This window comes from Mercenaria mercenaria, chromosome 19 (genome assembly GCF_021730395.1).
Source record: "Mercenaria mercenaria strain notata chromosome 19, MADL_Memer_1, whole genome shotgun sequence".
Classification (NCBI taxonomy): Eukaryota; Metazoa; Mollusca; class Bivalvia; order Venerida; family Veneridae; genus Mercenaria; species Mercenaria mercenaria.
Genome location: NC_069379.1, coordinates 966,920 through 983,491, shown reverse-complemented (window position 1 = coordinate 983,491; position 16,572 = coordinate 966,920). Strand labels below are relative to the sequence as shown.

General features: G+C 34.9%; 1 protein-coding gene across 8 annotated transcripts in view; it reads right to left on the bottom strand.

Moving 5' to 3' along the window:
- The window catches only part of LOC123543125 (phosphatidylinositol 4-phosphate 5-kinase type-1 alpha-like), a 61,859-nt gene that overhangs the window by 33,169 nt on the left and 12,118 nt on the right, over nucleotides 1-16,572 (bottom strand). For 4 of the 8 annotated variants that reach the window (XM_053530806.1, XM_053530804.1, XM_053530805.1 and 1 more), the window contains exons 11-15: nucleotides 13,780-13,897; nucleotides 12,548-12,680; nucleotides 11,808-11,895; nucleotides 10,728-10,781; nucleotides 9,667-9,711 (exon numbers count right to left, since the gene is read on the bottom strand). In XM_053530806.1, the coding sequence (XP_053386781.1) occupies nucleotides 9,667-9,711; nucleotides 10,728-10,781; nucleotides 11,808-11,895; nucleotides 12,548-12,680; nucleotides 13,780-13,897 (438 nt within the window). Of the gene's footprint in view, nucleotides 1-6,262; nucleotides 6,281-9,666; nucleotides 9,712-10,727; nucleotides 10,782-11,807; nucleotides 11,896-12,547; nucleotides 12,681-13,779; nucleotides 13,898-16,572 lie in introns of all 8 variants that reach the window. The other 4 variants (XM_053530808.1, XM_053530809.1, XM_053530810.1 and 1 more) reach the window with 4 other exon arrangements.

The following is a 16,572-nucleotide window of genomic DNA, read 5'->3' as shown; positions in this document are numbered from 1 at the left end:
GAGACAGGATATCAAACTTCAGACAGTAAGTGTAAGGAAACAGGATAACAAACTTTAGAGACAGGATATCAAATTTTGGAGTGTAAGTGTTAGGGAACAAGACATCAGTGTAAGGAAACAGGATAGCAAATTTGAGAGAGTAAGAGTTAAGAACAAGACATCAGCGTAAGGAAACAGGACAGCAAATTTTAGATGGTAATAGTTCTGGAACAAGACATCTGTGTAAGGAAACAGGATAGCAAAGTTTGGAGAATACGTGTTAGGGAACAAGACATCTGTATAAGGTTACAGAATAGCAAATTTAAGAGAGTAAGTGTGAGGAAACAGGACATCAGTGTAAAGGTTTCAGACAGTAAGTTTAACAGGACATCAGTATAATGGGAACATGACAAACAAGAGCTGTCTCCATAGGATGACACATGCCCCCAATGGCACTTTGAATGAATAGTTACGGCCGATGTTAGAGTTTAGGACCTTTGACCTACGGACCTGGGTCTTGCGCGCGACACGTCGTCTTACTGTGGTACACATTCATGCCCAATAATTTTAAAATCCATGCATGAATGACAAAGATATGGACCGGACACGCCCATCAATGCACTATCATGAAATATGACCTTTAACGTCTAAGTGTGACCTTGACCTTTGAGCTACGGACCTGGGTCTTGCGCGCGACACATCGTCTTACTGTGGTACACATTCTTGCCAAGTTATTTGAAAATCCATCCATCGATGACAAAGATATGGACCGGACACGCCCATCAATGCACTATCCTTTAACGTCTAAGTGTGACCTTGACCTTTGAGCTACGGACCTGGGTCTTGCGCACGACACGTCGTCTTACTGTGGTACACATTCATGCCAAGTTATTTGAAAATCCATCCATCGATGACAAAGATATGGACCGGACACGCCCATCAATGCACTATCCTTTAATGTCTAAGTGTGACCTTGACCTTTGAGCTACGGGCCTGGGTCTTGCGCGCGACACGTCGTCTTACTGTGGTACACATTCATGCCAAGTTATTTGAAAATCCATCCATCGATGACAAAGATATGGACCGGACACGAAAATTGCAGACAGACTGACAGACCGACAGACTGACAGACGGTTCAAAAACTATATGCCTCCCTTCGAGGGCATAAAAACTTTAGATAGTATATAGGAACAAGACATCAGCGACCTTAACCACTTGGACACGGAGGCCCCCATATGTGTTTTTAGATATTAAACTGCAAGAAATGAATATAAAGAAACAAGACAGGACCCAAACAAATATAAGCTTCAAAATACATGTACATCAAACTTTTTACAGTGTAGCTATGAAAATGTGCAACATTTAAAACATAACATTTCTTACAATGAAAAAATAGAAAAAAAGTACAAAAACAGAAATGTTTCATGTATAAAAACTGAAGAAACAAACTGATAAAAAGCATTGATGTGTCGAACTGTGGTTTAAAACTGCTGTGTTTCACCAGGAACTTCAAATTCATGAATCTTAAATTTTACAGAAAAAAAAACTCCAAAACAAATGGGAGGTTAACTCGAGCCCTGGAAATCAGTTAACTATAAATCAACAGAAATTCATCCCCCATGAAAATTTGATTTCACTGAAAGAAAAATGAAACTGTCTCCTTGGAAACACAGCATAGCAACCACTACTGTACATATCTGGTGCATCACAACCAAAATATACAAAACTTCTACTATTCACTGACCTTGACCTTGAAGAAAGAAGGAAAATATAAAACACTTGATGAATAAACATGCTTAACATTGCTCAAACTACATCATTACATTATACAGTCAAAATTTGTTTTCTTTCTTCTTTTACAATATTTCAACATAGTCATTCAGCAGCTTTTTCATGACCTGTGAGGGCCGTCTTATCTACAAAGGGGCCAGGTTTTAGTGGCTGACTCTTGACCTGTGTGGGCTGTCTTATCTATGCAGGGGACCAGTATTTAGTGACTTCTTCTTGACCTGTGTGGGTCGTCTTATCTATGCATGGGGGCCAATATTTAGCAGCTTATTCCTGACCTGTGTGGGCTGTCTTATCTATGGAGGGGACCAATATTTAGCAGCTTATTCCTGACCTGTGTGAGCTGTCTTATTTATGCAGGGGACAAGTATTCAGTGACTTCTTCTTGACCTGTGTGGGCTGTCTTATTTATGTAGGGGACAAGTATTCAGTGACTTCTTCCTGACCAGTGTGGGCTGTCTTATCTATGCAGGGGACCAATATTTAGCAGCTTATTCCTGACCTGTGTGGGCTGTCTTATCTATGCAGGGGGCCAGCATTCAAAGAATTATTCATGACCTGTGTATGCTGTCTTATCAATACTTGGGCCAGTATTCAACAGTTCAATTGTGGCCTGAATACTAACTAGGCTGTCTTATCTAAACATGGGCCAACAAACAGTATATATTCATGAAGTGTGTCGGCTATCGTATCTATATATGGGCCAGTATTTAGTAGTTTATTTATGACCCATATAAGCTATCTTGTCTATATGTGAGCTCGTACTTGGCAGCTTATTTATGACTTTTGTATACAGTCTTACCTATGCAGGGGCCAGTATTCCGCCAATTATTATTGACCTCTGAACACTGCCTTTATTTTGCAGGGGACAGTATTTAGAGACTTGTTCACGACATGTGTAAGGTGTTCTATCAACACAGGGGCCAATATTTAGCAGTATATTACAACCTGCCTTGAAGGATTTGTATCCCTATTTCTTGTTTTGAGTATAGATTTTAAATTTGTTTGTGACAAATATAGATCTTCCATCAATGCATCAAAGTACAGGTAAACGCCAACTGCAGCATATTAAAAATATCAACCAACATACATGATCATGTTCACTTGTCTTTACATGGAACATGTATTCAATTTTAGTATATAAAATGATATAATCCGACTCTCTCTGTGTGGATGGTATGAACAAAAAATACATATGATCTTAATTAACAGTCAATCATGAATGTAGTGACTTCACAGAGTTACTAAAAAAAAAAAAAAAAAAAATCAACTAGAAAATTGAATTGATTTCTACATAATTAATTTCAAGGCATGACAACTGCTACAAAAATGGTTTCAAAGATCCAATTTTGACAGCATGAAATTGGAATTAGAGATCAAATTTACAGTGACTGGAATTTGAGGTAAAATATTACTGCTATGAAAATGGAATCTACAAACAAATGTTGAATGCTATGAAGGTGCAATTTGAGATCAAATTCTGACTGTTATGAAAATGGAATTAGTGATCAAATTCTGAATGCTATGAAGGTACAATTTCAGATTAAATTCTGTTATGAAAATGGAATTAGAGATCAAATTCTGAATGCTATGGAAATGGAATTAGAGATCAAATTCTGACTGTTATGGAAATGGAATTAGAGATCAAAATTTGACTGCTATAAAAATGGAATTATAGAACAAATTTGACTGCTTTAAAAATGGAATTAGAGATCAAAATTTTACTGCTATAAAAAAAGAATTAGAGATCAAATATTAAATGCTATGAAGGTGGAATCTGAGATCAAAATTTGATTAAGAAAATGGAATTAGAGATCAAATTTTGACTGCATGAACATATCAAGCTGATCGTACATTCTACAACTGAGGAATCCACAAAAAATATGTAAAAAAAAAAGTTCCGTCTCATGCCTTAACATTACTGGAATTTCAAGGGAAATAGTCTCAGCTGTACTCAACTTTGGACTATTTATTGCTGCATCTATGTGATATGGTAGGCATAATCTGTATGGCTATTACCTTTTCTTCTTGCCAGATAACGAATATCCTGTGAACTGCTAAATTTCTAAAATGTACTGGTCCATCATTCAATTTGGGCAATACCACTTATTATTCAAAGGGATGTCCACTGAATATTTATTGACTGAATAGCGAACAGTGCAGGCCATGATCAGCCTGTACAGATGTGCAGGCTGATCTTGGTCTGCACTGGTCGCAAAGACAGAATCACTTGCCCCCAGCAGGCTGATCTTGGTCTGCACTGGTAGCAAAGACAGAATCACTTGCCCCAAGCAGGCTGATCTTGGTTTGCACTGGTAGCAAAGACAGAATCACTTGCCCCCAGCAGGCTGATCTTGGTCTGCACTGGTAGCAAAGACAGAATCACTTGCCCCCAGCAGGCTGAAGGTTATATGTAAAGTGATGTGTGCCAGTTTGAATATCTGTTATTACCATACCAAGAAATATAATGTTGATCATGATGATGAAAATTAAAAATGCTTCTATCAACAGTTGAATTAGTTCATCATCTTTAGTTTTACCTTTCTCTTAGACTATTAAACCTCATTCTAAAATGATCCGATTCATTTTCCTATCAAACAAAGAAGGTTGAAAACAGTGAATTATTATACAACAATTAACTGTTCTGACATCACAATTATTACGTCATAGTGTCAAACGGCATAGCAGCACGCTGGAAAAGAAACCAATTGAAAACAGGCAAATATTTAATGAATGCCGTCAAGGATGTACCTTCAAAGTCCTTGGTAACTTAGAATCGGAATAATATCTCATTTAGTGTTTTGCTCTTGAATAAAATCATTGTATGTCGTTCAGATGCGTATTATTTTATCACTCGGACTGCGCCCTCGTGATATAATTCCTTCTCATCTGAACTCCAAACAATGATTTATTTAGTGACAAATCACTAAATGAGATTATATTATTTCTTAATTATAATCATGAAAATGGAAAACCTTTTGAATCTATATTGGTGAGTGGCAAGTGATTTGAAGTCAGTGACTTCTACAACTTGGCCATAGAAGCCTGTGTTATTTCCCTTAAAGGAACAAATATTGCAAATTCAACTTAAATCCTAAAAATATTTTATTTCATCACCCTCAGTATGGTAAAACATGCCTAGAAACTTACAATATTTACAAAAAAAAAATTCAATTAAAATTACAGGAAAAATGTTGAGTCAAAAAGCAAGAATAAAGCTTAAAAACAGGTATCCAGCCATAACATAATGTCGTCCAGCCTAAATACAATGTAGCCAGCCAAAACAAAACATTGTCCAGCCATACTGAATATCAGGCGACTCATGCTGTGTAGTCAATATTTGGTACAATTATATAAAATAATGTTCTGACTGCATGTCACAGTTAAAAAACATAAACTTGTTCAGCACTATTTGCTTAGCTCTCTCCACCCCACCAATTTCTTACAATAACATTACTTTTCATAATTACTGGGTGCACACAGGCTTCAATCATATTTTATCTTAAAAGAATTCTGCTTAAACTGCAAAATTAAAGCACAATAATTGAAGTAACTACTCCAGAAACCCACTGAGCAAAATGTCACAACTTATTCAGTGTTGCCTTTATTAAGGAGCTTATTCAGTGTTGCCTTTATTAAGGAGGTTCTGCATGTCTGGATCAATTTTTTCTTTAACTTTGTGTGTTCAAAACTTCAGAATACACTCAAAAATTCTGTCAATAAAAAGGTTACAGTCTATAGTTGGATTTTTGTTCACCTAAATGGAAAAATTTCAACCTCAGGGATATAATTAATCCCTTCATAGCACCATAACAACTACCTCAGTAAAAATATTTTTATCCTTGTTTTTCGTTCCTAGAGAAATATGTACAAATGTTCGGACTGCTGCCAGACTTTTCACTGACTATTATCACCTTATTTTGTTGGCCTACCGGTCCTATACAGCCAAACAATCTACACAATTATTTTTCATTTTTCGAAAAATCAAGGAACTTAACCTCAAGATGAAATGACAGTTGCTCCCTTTAAAATAATACTAAACTACAATAAACAGTTAAAGATTACCATCTTCAAAAAACTAAGTACAGAAAAATTAAAGTGTTATTTGAAACATTTCCGCTGTCAATTAGCACAAGCAAATCTCTTTAAAAGTTACTAAATTACTAAACTATTTCACTACAGATGTGAGAAGGCATCAGTATAAAATAATATTTAAATAAACGTGTTCTAAGTCCTATTTTTGATATAGTAAGGGTCTGCTGTGGTTGCATTATAAAATAAACTTCAAAAAGGAAAAACATTATCAAAAATGCATTTTACCAAATCAATAGCAGCGATGAATATGTAAAAAAGCAAAATGTCTGCAAAAAGGCTAATATAGGTCAAACATGGCGGATAAATATATGGGGGTCTTTAACAATGGTGCATTCAAAACTTTATAAAAAAAATCTAAGAGAAAGAAACACTGTTAACAACATAACCAGGCAAAACTTACAGCGTCGAAATGTCTTAGCTTTAAGATAAACATTGTAAACCATGTAATTTCAGCTGAAAATATTCTGACTCCTTAACATATCCACATGATGCATATTCAATAGCAGATTTCATAGCAAACTCCATCTTATTTTTTATAGGCTCATTTACAATAAACTTATAACAAGAGCACCCCCTTGCGGGTGCTGACGCTCATCTGATTTTTTTTGTATAATAGAAAAATTGTCCTACCCATGATTTTCTAAGTCAAAAAAGGGCCATAATTCTTGCATTAAGCAGGATGGAGTTATATTTCTTGATGTACAGAGTCAGCTTATGATGGTGAACAACAGTTGCAAGTTTCAAAGTAATAGCTTTGATAGTTTAGGAGAAAAGTTTACCTAAACATAAAACTTAACCAACAAATCTGATTTTCCAAGTCCAAAAGGGGCAATAATTCTTACAAAAAGCAGGAAAGAGTACAGGGTCAGCTTATGGTGGTAAACAACTGTTGCAAGTTTCAAAGCAATAGCTTTGATAGTTTAGGAGAAAAGCTGACCTAAACATAAAACTTAACCAAGAAATCTGATATTTTCTAAGTCCAAAAGGGGCCATAATTCTTGCAAAAAGCAGGATGGAGTGACATTTCTTGCTGTACAGGGTCAGCTATTGATGGTGAACAAGTGTTGCAAGTTTCAAAGCAATACCTTTGATAGTTTAGGAGAAAAGCTGACCTAAACATAAAACTTAACCAGGCAACGCCGACGCCGATCAAATGATGACAATAACTCATCATCTTTTTTTAAAAAAATCAGATGAGCTAAAAATAATCTTTATTTTTCTGTAAACTACTTCGGTTTTTTCTTCTGCCACAAAATTGACTAAAAAATCCATAAAAAAACTGCCAGCTTAGAGTAACTGTACATTTCCCTTAAGTTTCATAGCGAACACTTCAACCAATTTTCGGTATTATGGCAAGTGCTTTACTTTACTGCATTAAATTCATTCACAGTAACACCCCACATACTTTTTAACAGCGATTTGTTAAAAATAAGTATTAATCTGCTTCAAAGGTTATAAAATCAAGTTTGGAGACCAGTCTCATTACTGAAGCTCGTCATTGGTCTATTTCTAAACTGAGCTCAGAATTGACCAATCAGACGCCTTAGTTATCAGACTGGTTTCCAACCTCTGACCAGGGTTTCATTAAACATGGCAGATTGGATGAGAAAAACAAGAGGACCATGATGGTCCTGAATCGCTCACCTGTCCCAACATGACCCAGTTTTGAACCGAGTATGACGTCGTTTTTTTCTATTTTTTGACATAGTGACCTAGTTTTTGAGCTCATGTGACCCAGTTTTGAACCTGACCTAGATATCATAAAGATGAACATTCAGACCAACCTTCATACAGATCCCATGAAAAATATGGCCTCCAGAGAGGTCACAAGGTTTTTTCATTATTTGACCTACTGACCTAGTTATTGATGGCATGTGACCCAGTTTCAAACTTGACCTAGATATCATCAAGGTGAACATTCTGACCAATTTTCATGAAGATCCATTCACAAGTATGGCCTCTAGACAGGTCACAAGGTTTTTCTATTTTTAGACCTAATGACCTAGTTTTTGACCGCAGCTGACCCAGTTTCAAACTTGACCTAGATATCATCAAAATGAACATTCAGTCCAACTTTCATACAGATCCCATGAAAAATATGGCCTCTAGAGAGGTCACAAGGTTTTTCTATTATTTGACCTACTGACCTAGTTTTTGAAGGCACATGACCCAGTTTCGAATTTGGCCTAGATATCATCAAGGTGAACATTCAGACCAATTTTCATGAAGATCTTGTGAAAAATATGGCCTCTAGAGAGGTCACAAGGTTTTTCTATTTTTAGACCTACTGACCTAGTTTTTAATCACAGTTGACCCAGTTTCGAACTTGGCCTAGATATCATCAAGGTGAACATTCAGACCAACCTTCATACAGATCCCATGAAAAATATGGCCTCTAAAGAGGTGACAAGGTTTTTTTATTATTTGACCTAATGACCTAGTTATTGATGGCACGTGACCCAGTTTCGAACCTGACCTAGATATCATCAAGGTGAACATTCTGACCAATTTTCATGAAGATCCATTCAAAAGTATGACCTCTAGAGAGGTCACAAGGTTTTTCTATTTTTAGACCTACTGACCTAGTTTTTAATCACAGTTGACCCAGTTTCGAACTTGGCCTAGATATCATCAAGGTGAACATTCAGACCAACCTTCATACAGATCCCATGAAAAATATGGCCTCTAAAGAGGTGACAAGGTTTTTTTATTATTTGACCTAATGACCTAGTTATTGATGGCACGTGACCCAGTTTCGAACCTGACCTAGATATCATCAAGGTGAACATTCTGACCAATTTTCATGAAGATCCATTCAAAAGTATGACCTCTAGAGAGGTCACAAGGTTTTTCTATTTTTAGACCTAATGACCTAGTTTTTGACCGCAGCTGACCCAGTTTCGAACTTGACCTAGATATCATCAAGATGAACATTCAGACCAATTTTCATACAGATCCCATGAAAAATATGGCCTCTAGAGAGGTCACAAGGTTTTTCTATTATTTAACCTACTGACCTAGTTTTTGATGGCATGTGACCCAGTTTCGAACTTGACCTAGATATCATCAAGGTGAACATTCAGACCAATTTTCATGAAGATCTTGTGAAAAATATGGCCTCTAGAGAGGTCACAAGGTTTTTCTATTTTTAGACCTACTGACCTAGTTTTTGACCGCACGTGACCCAGTTTCGAACTTGACCTAGATATCATCAAGATGAACATTCTGACCAACTTTCATAAAGATCCCATGAAAAATGTGACCTCTAGAGAGGTCACAAGCAAAAGTTTACGCACGGACGCACGCACGCACGGACGGACGACGGACGACGGACGCTGCGCAATCACAAAAGCTCACACTGTCACTTTGTGACATGTGAGCTAATAAAATAAATAACATTAGCACTCAAAAAAAAAAAAAAAAATTAACTTAAGAAGTATTTATCTGAGCAAATATGTGCAAAAACCAATGTTACAGCTTTGAGACCAGTAAGGATCGAAGATCAGTCTGCATTTCCGTGCAGTCTGTCCTGGACCCATACTGTTTCATAATCAGTTACATAAAAGTACTGAAATTGATAAAAGAACAGTATGAATGTGCACAGACCATGACTTTTACTGACTGCAAAGCTCTAACATTGGTTTTCGCACTGTGGCTTTTGTTTTTATGTACCTTCATCAGGTATTATCAAAATAATGCAAATTTGAAGGAGAAAGTGGCAAAATGCATTGGTATCATTATAACAAGCCGTGGTGAGAGAGAAATTGAAGGGTTTTTGTATAGGTTGGTCAACCCGTGTTTTACCGTTTGAACCTTTAAAATCGCCTATCCCCATCCATGTGTGACCACCTACATATATAACAGAAACAAGAACAGTAACTCCGTCCTACACAAATTATTTCTTTTCATTGGATTCACCTAAAACAAATGTTTAAAGAATTCACAGCAGTAAAAAATGTAAAAAAATAACTTATTTTGAGACCCAGAATGTGAAATAAAATATAACTGGTTAGTAGCATACAGGTTAAGGTACAACATTATCAAACCTAAGATAAGAAATAATCAAACTGAAACAAATCTAATTAAAAATCTTTCATTTCTAAATTTACCTCAAAACATTTGAGCCGCGCCATGAGAAAACCAACATAGTGAGTTTGAAACCAGCATGGATCCAGACCAATCTGCGCATCCGCACAGTCTGGTCAAGATCCATGCTGTTCGCAAACTGTTTCTCTAATAGCTTTGAAAGTGAACAGCATGGATCCTGACCAAACTGTGTGGATGTGCAGGCTGGTCTGGATCCATGCTGGTCGCAAACACATAATGCTGGTTTTCTCATGGCGCATCTCATTTTGATTAGCAATGGGAGGTAGTCCATGTAAACTGTCTTACTAACTAAGCTGTCAGCTCTTGTACCAGCTTTCATGAATAGTATAAAAATAATTAATAAACATTTAAATTTGATATGATGGGTAACAGTTCCTCTCTTTAAATATTCTCTTGTCATTTACCTTATGTACCCTTAATTTATGAAATGAACTCTTCTATATATATATTCCCTTGTTATCTAGCATGTATACCCTTATTCCACAAAATGAACTCTTCTGTTCTGCTTACTGAGGACTGTAGGGGTGTTGGGTATATAAATATCTTAATACTGAGTGCTATCAATATAGATAAAACCAAATATCGAACCAAAGTGCATTATAATATGCAAAGAATAATTTTCTTAAATGTCTTTGAACTTGTGAGAAATCGTCAAAAAAAGACGTTAAATGTAGAAGTGTACGATTTAAACATAGAAACGTAGAGTCAAGATGCCCTTGAAATCTCCAGCAATGAAAGATACATATAGTAGACTATACCTAGTCCAACAAGTTTCCGAAATCGTTGGGTCGCTTTGAAAGTGGGCTGCTCCACTTGTATACAAAATATACCAATTAAAAAATATGTATGTAATGCCAGCATATCTTAAGAATTTACAAAATATGCAAACATACGAAAAATTGAAGGTTGTCACTAGATTTTAGATTTACTATTAAATAATGTTAGCTAATAGCATGAAAAATAATCTACGATTATAAGTAAATGTTTATAACCTATAGTGTGTATGATTCAACAATAAAAAAGAAATATAATTTTACATTTGTTATATATAATGTAGGAGGAGCCTATTATAACTTTGTCAAGTATATAAAAAAATTGGGGCAATGATGTTAAAGAAATTCGATGCATGTAAAAATGAGGATTTTTTTTCATCCCGTATGTCTGGATTGATTTTCAGACGCTGAAAAATACTAGCATTGAAACTTTGGAATTCATTATAAGAAACATAGAAGTATTAAACAAGAAAATGTAATAAATAAATGACCATAGGTCTGCATTAAAATTTACTAGATGTGCTATTCTACTAGATCTACTGGCCTTTAATGAATTACTATGGTAAAATCTGCACATTTTATTCCTTCTAGAATTTGTTTTATTTTTTCAAATTTCTTTTGAAGTGAATTTTTTTTTATAACGACGTAAAACAAATCTTCAGAATTGATAAGAAAACATTACTACATGATTCAGATCGTGTGTTTTGTAAACCAATAAATATCTTTGCCGTAAGGCACAAGCACTGTGTGTTCAATATTTCACTGTATTAATATATAGTGAAGCAAAGTGTGTACAAAATAGAAGGCTTTAACACTTCATTAACAAAATTTCATCAAAATAATAATTTTACAGGCAAAGATATTTCTTTTGTTCGGCTTAAGAGTCACACCGACATACTGTAGGTCATACGGCACCTTCTCAGGCAAAGATATACATTGGTTTACAGTAACCTTAACCACAGACATTACATATACCCTTTCCCAGTAAGAAGAAGCAATTAAATCCAGCTATGTGAAACAAAAGGAGGGATTTTATTTTCCCAGGAATTCCCAGGATATACTTACGTGATGGTGCCTTTTTGAACACTGTGTTTGTGAAGAATTTCTGGAATCGTTCTGCATAAAAACTAGGCCTTGTCACTGATATAGTGTCCTGTAATAAGTAGAAGAATATGTCCTTAACCTACTAAATTTTTATAATGAACTTTTCCATCTTTCAATTTGGTCAGTACCATTAACTGCTAAAAGGGGTGCTCACCAAAAAGATACTGACTGAATGGAAAACTGTGTAGATCTTGATTAGACTGCATGGATGTGCAGGCTGATCATGATCTACGCTGGTCTCAAAGGCAGACTCAACTGTGTCCAGCATAAGGGTTCAAATCCCTTCTTGTACAGGTATAGTTTTGTTGGGTATAACTTTGCACCAACAAGAAGGTCATACAGCTACTTTCCAGCTTTGATGATGGAGCAAGACTCCAGGTGCCCCTCCATGCATTATTTCATCACTAGCAGGCACTTGGGTAGAACCACCGACCTTCTGTAAGCCAGCTAGATGGCTTCCTCACATTAGTGAGGGAGAACGTGATTCTAAATCAGGAAACTTAAGTGCTTAGCTACGGAGGCCCCTTTACAGATATATATATATATTGCACTATGAGACCAGGGGGCCTCTAAACACAAGTTCTAAGTCGATTTATATAAAATAAGAAGGAAAAAAATTGAGACTGTGAAACTCCATTGGAGACAACAAAATATCGAAATAACCAAAGTCGATTTAGGACTGTATATTTAAACTTGCTTACCCCATCAGCAATCATGGATTTGAATGTATGTTCAAACTTCTTCCTGAACCTATAACACTGGAGAATATCTATAATACCGAGGTAGAGTAAAAGTCTGTCACCCTTCGCGTTCTTAGCCGGGATACCTCCGGGTCTGAAATATAGACAATGGAATTAGTGGCCTATTACATTGGTGAACATCTAATCTTGGCTTTTTTTCTGCAATAGTAATGTAAGCCTCCTAAGAAAATTTCTTTCAAATTATGTAGTTTTCCCGTGAAATTTATCAGTTTTCCTTCTTGTTTGCGCAGATACCAGGCCCCTTCCCTCTTAGTAACAACAACCTCTGATAATTTCAAAAGAAAAGTTCTAAAAATCTGTCACCCTGCAACACTTGAGGATGTATGCTATACAAAGGTAATCAGTCACAAGACATGGTCTGATATGTTCTGGAATGTCCAACAAGCAACAACTTTTTATCATTTGATGCAAGTAAGAATATTCAGATAGAATGGGTGTACTTTTTTCTTCTTTTCAAAAATACACTAATGTTTATGGCATGCATGATTAAACAATATGTAGGTGTTACACATTGTGATAACCCAGCAATCACTGACAATTATACATATGATCACCTAGCAATTACACATTGTGATTACCCATCAATCACTGACAATTATACATATGATCACCTAGCAATTACACATTGTGATAACCCAGCAATCACTGACAATTATACATATGATCACCTAGCAATTACACACTGTGATCACCTTGCAATCACAGACAATTATACATATGACCACCTAGCAATTACACATTGTGATCACTTAGCAATTACACATTATGATCACCTGGCAAATACATATTGTGATCACATAGCAATTACACATTGTGATCACCTTACAATCACAGACAATTATACATTGTGATCACGTAGCAAATACACACTGTGATCAGGTAGCAATTACACATTATGATCACCTAGCAATTACACATTGTGATCACCTATCAATTACACATAGTGATCACCTATCAATTACACATTGTGATCACCTTGCAATTACACATGATCACCTTGCAATCACAGACAATTATACATTGTGATCACCCAGCAATTAGGGACAGTTACACACTGATTATCCTGCAATCTGAAAGGTAACACATTGTGATCACCCTGCAATCAGGGAAATTTACACACCCTACAAATCTTAAAGTCAATGTCAGAACATAAAAATATTTTTTGAACTTACGGAATGTCATCATCATCAAACTCCTCTAACATATCACGTACTTCTGCCTGAATAGATTCCATTGGTGTGGAATACTGTGTCACCTTGGTTCTCATTGACTTCCCTCGGGCCAGACCAACTGAAGAAAACAAGGAGCTATCTAATGTACATGCTACAGATAGCATTTCTTACTGTAGATTCAATTCTGTTACTGGTTTGTCTTGAGAAATGTTTATACTTTCAGTGTTTTACCACTTGCATACTTTTCAGCAATTTTTCCCCTGCTGTTTACTTCACAATATACTTCACTTACTTCCCAGGTATATACCCATCACTTATATCCCAGCTTTCTCACTTAATTTTTGGTATTACACCCCTCACTTCTTAGCATTAACTCCTCACTAACTTCCCAGTACCATCCCCAACTTTACCCATTAATTACTTACCAGCATTATCCTCCTCACTCACTTCCCAGCATTATCTTCCTCACACACTTCCCAGCATTATCACTCTCACTTCCTTCTCCTGTATTATACTACTAACTCACTTCCCACATTTCAACCCCACACATATTTCCTCTGATTATACTCCTCGCATACTTCCCTGCATTATTACCACTCACTTATTTAGTACTTTCAATTATACAACCAACTCTCTTAACATTTTACCTCTCACTTACTTCCCCCATAATACTCTTCACTTCCCCCATAATACTCTTCACTTCCCCCATTATACTCATTATTTCCCTGCATTTATTACCATTCACTTATTTCCCAGATTAATAACCCCTCACTTACTTCCCAGCATTATAAGCCCTCTCATTTACTTCCTAGGATTATATAACATATGTATCCCTGTATCAGCTGTTACTTCAGCAATTTAAAGTAAATACAATTGTAGGCGAGACATAAAGATTATAAAGCTCCTTTAAATCTATAGAACTACAAAAAAGTATTGTAACCTATGAAAGTATTCACAATGAATTATAGGTGACGACCTTGCCTGCCAGACTACTTTACAATGACACCATAATACCCACTTATTATGTCCTTTATAGAAAGGAATCTCAAAGTGTTGTACAGTTGTAGTTCTATAAGTGCAACTTTAAATCATATATATAATAGTCTATAGAGACAGAATGACACCCAACTGTAAATGCATTGACATAAGATTGATCACTACTACAATGTCATGTATGGAATAGAGACTATCAATTATTACCCTATATATGGAATAGAGACTATTAATTTTTACCATATGTATGGAATAGAGACTATCAATTATTACCATATGTATGGAATAGAGACTATCAATTATTGCCATATATATAGAATAGAGACTATCAATTATTGCCATATTAATGGAACAGAGACTATCAATAATAACCATATGTATGTATGGAATAGAGACTATCAATTATTACCATATATATGGAATAGAGACTATCAATTATTACCATATTAATGGAACAGAGACTATCAATTATAACCATATGTATGTATGAAATAGAGACTATCAATTATTACCATATTTATGGAACAGAGACTATCAATTATAACCATAAGTATGAAATAGAGACTATCAATTATAACTATATGTATGAAATAGAGACTATCAATTATTACCACATATATGGAATAGAGACTATCAATTATTACCATATATATGAAATAGAGACTATCATTTATTATCATATGTATGGAATAGAGACTATCAATTATAACCATAAGTATGAAATAGAGACTATCAATTATTACCATATGTATGAAATAAAGACTATCAATTATTACCATATATATGGAATAGAGACTATCAATTATTACCATATATATGAAATAGAGACTATCAATTATTACCATATGTATGGAATAGAGACTATCAATTATTACCATAAGTATGAAATAGAGACTATCAATTATTACCATATGTATGAAATAGAGACTATCAATTATTACTGTATGTACGAATAGAGACTATCTATTATAACCATAAGTATGAAATAGAGACTATCAATTATTACCATAAGTATGAAATAGAGACTATCAATTATTACCATATGTATGAAATAGAGACTATCAATTATTACTGTATGTACGAATAGAGACTATCTATTATTACTGTATGTACGGAATAGAGACTATCAATTATTACCATATGTATGAAATAGAGACTATCAATTATTACCATATATATGAAATAGAGACTATCAATTATTACTGTATGTACGAATAGAGACTATCAATTATTACCATATGTATGGAATAGAGACTAACAATTATTACCATATGTATGAAATAGAGACTATCAATTATTACTGTATGTACGAATAGAGACTATCTATTATTACTGTATGTATGGAATAGAGACTATCAATTATTACCATATGTATGAAATAGAGACTATCAATTATTACTGTATGTACGAATAGAGACTATCAATTATTACCATATGTATGAAATAGAGACTATCAATTATTACTGTATGTACGAATAGAGACTATCTATTATAACCATATGTATGAAATAGAGACTAACAATTATTACCATATTTATGGAACAGAGACTATCAATTATAACCATAAGTATGGAATAGAGACTATCAATTATTACCATATATACGGAATAGAGACTATCTATTATTACTGTATGTACGGAATAGAGAATATCAATTATTACCATATGTATGAAATAGAGACTATCAATTATTACCATATGTATGAAATAGAGACTATCAATTATTACTGTATGTACGAATAGAGACTATCTATTATAACCATATGTATGAAATAGAGACTAACAATTATTACCATATTTA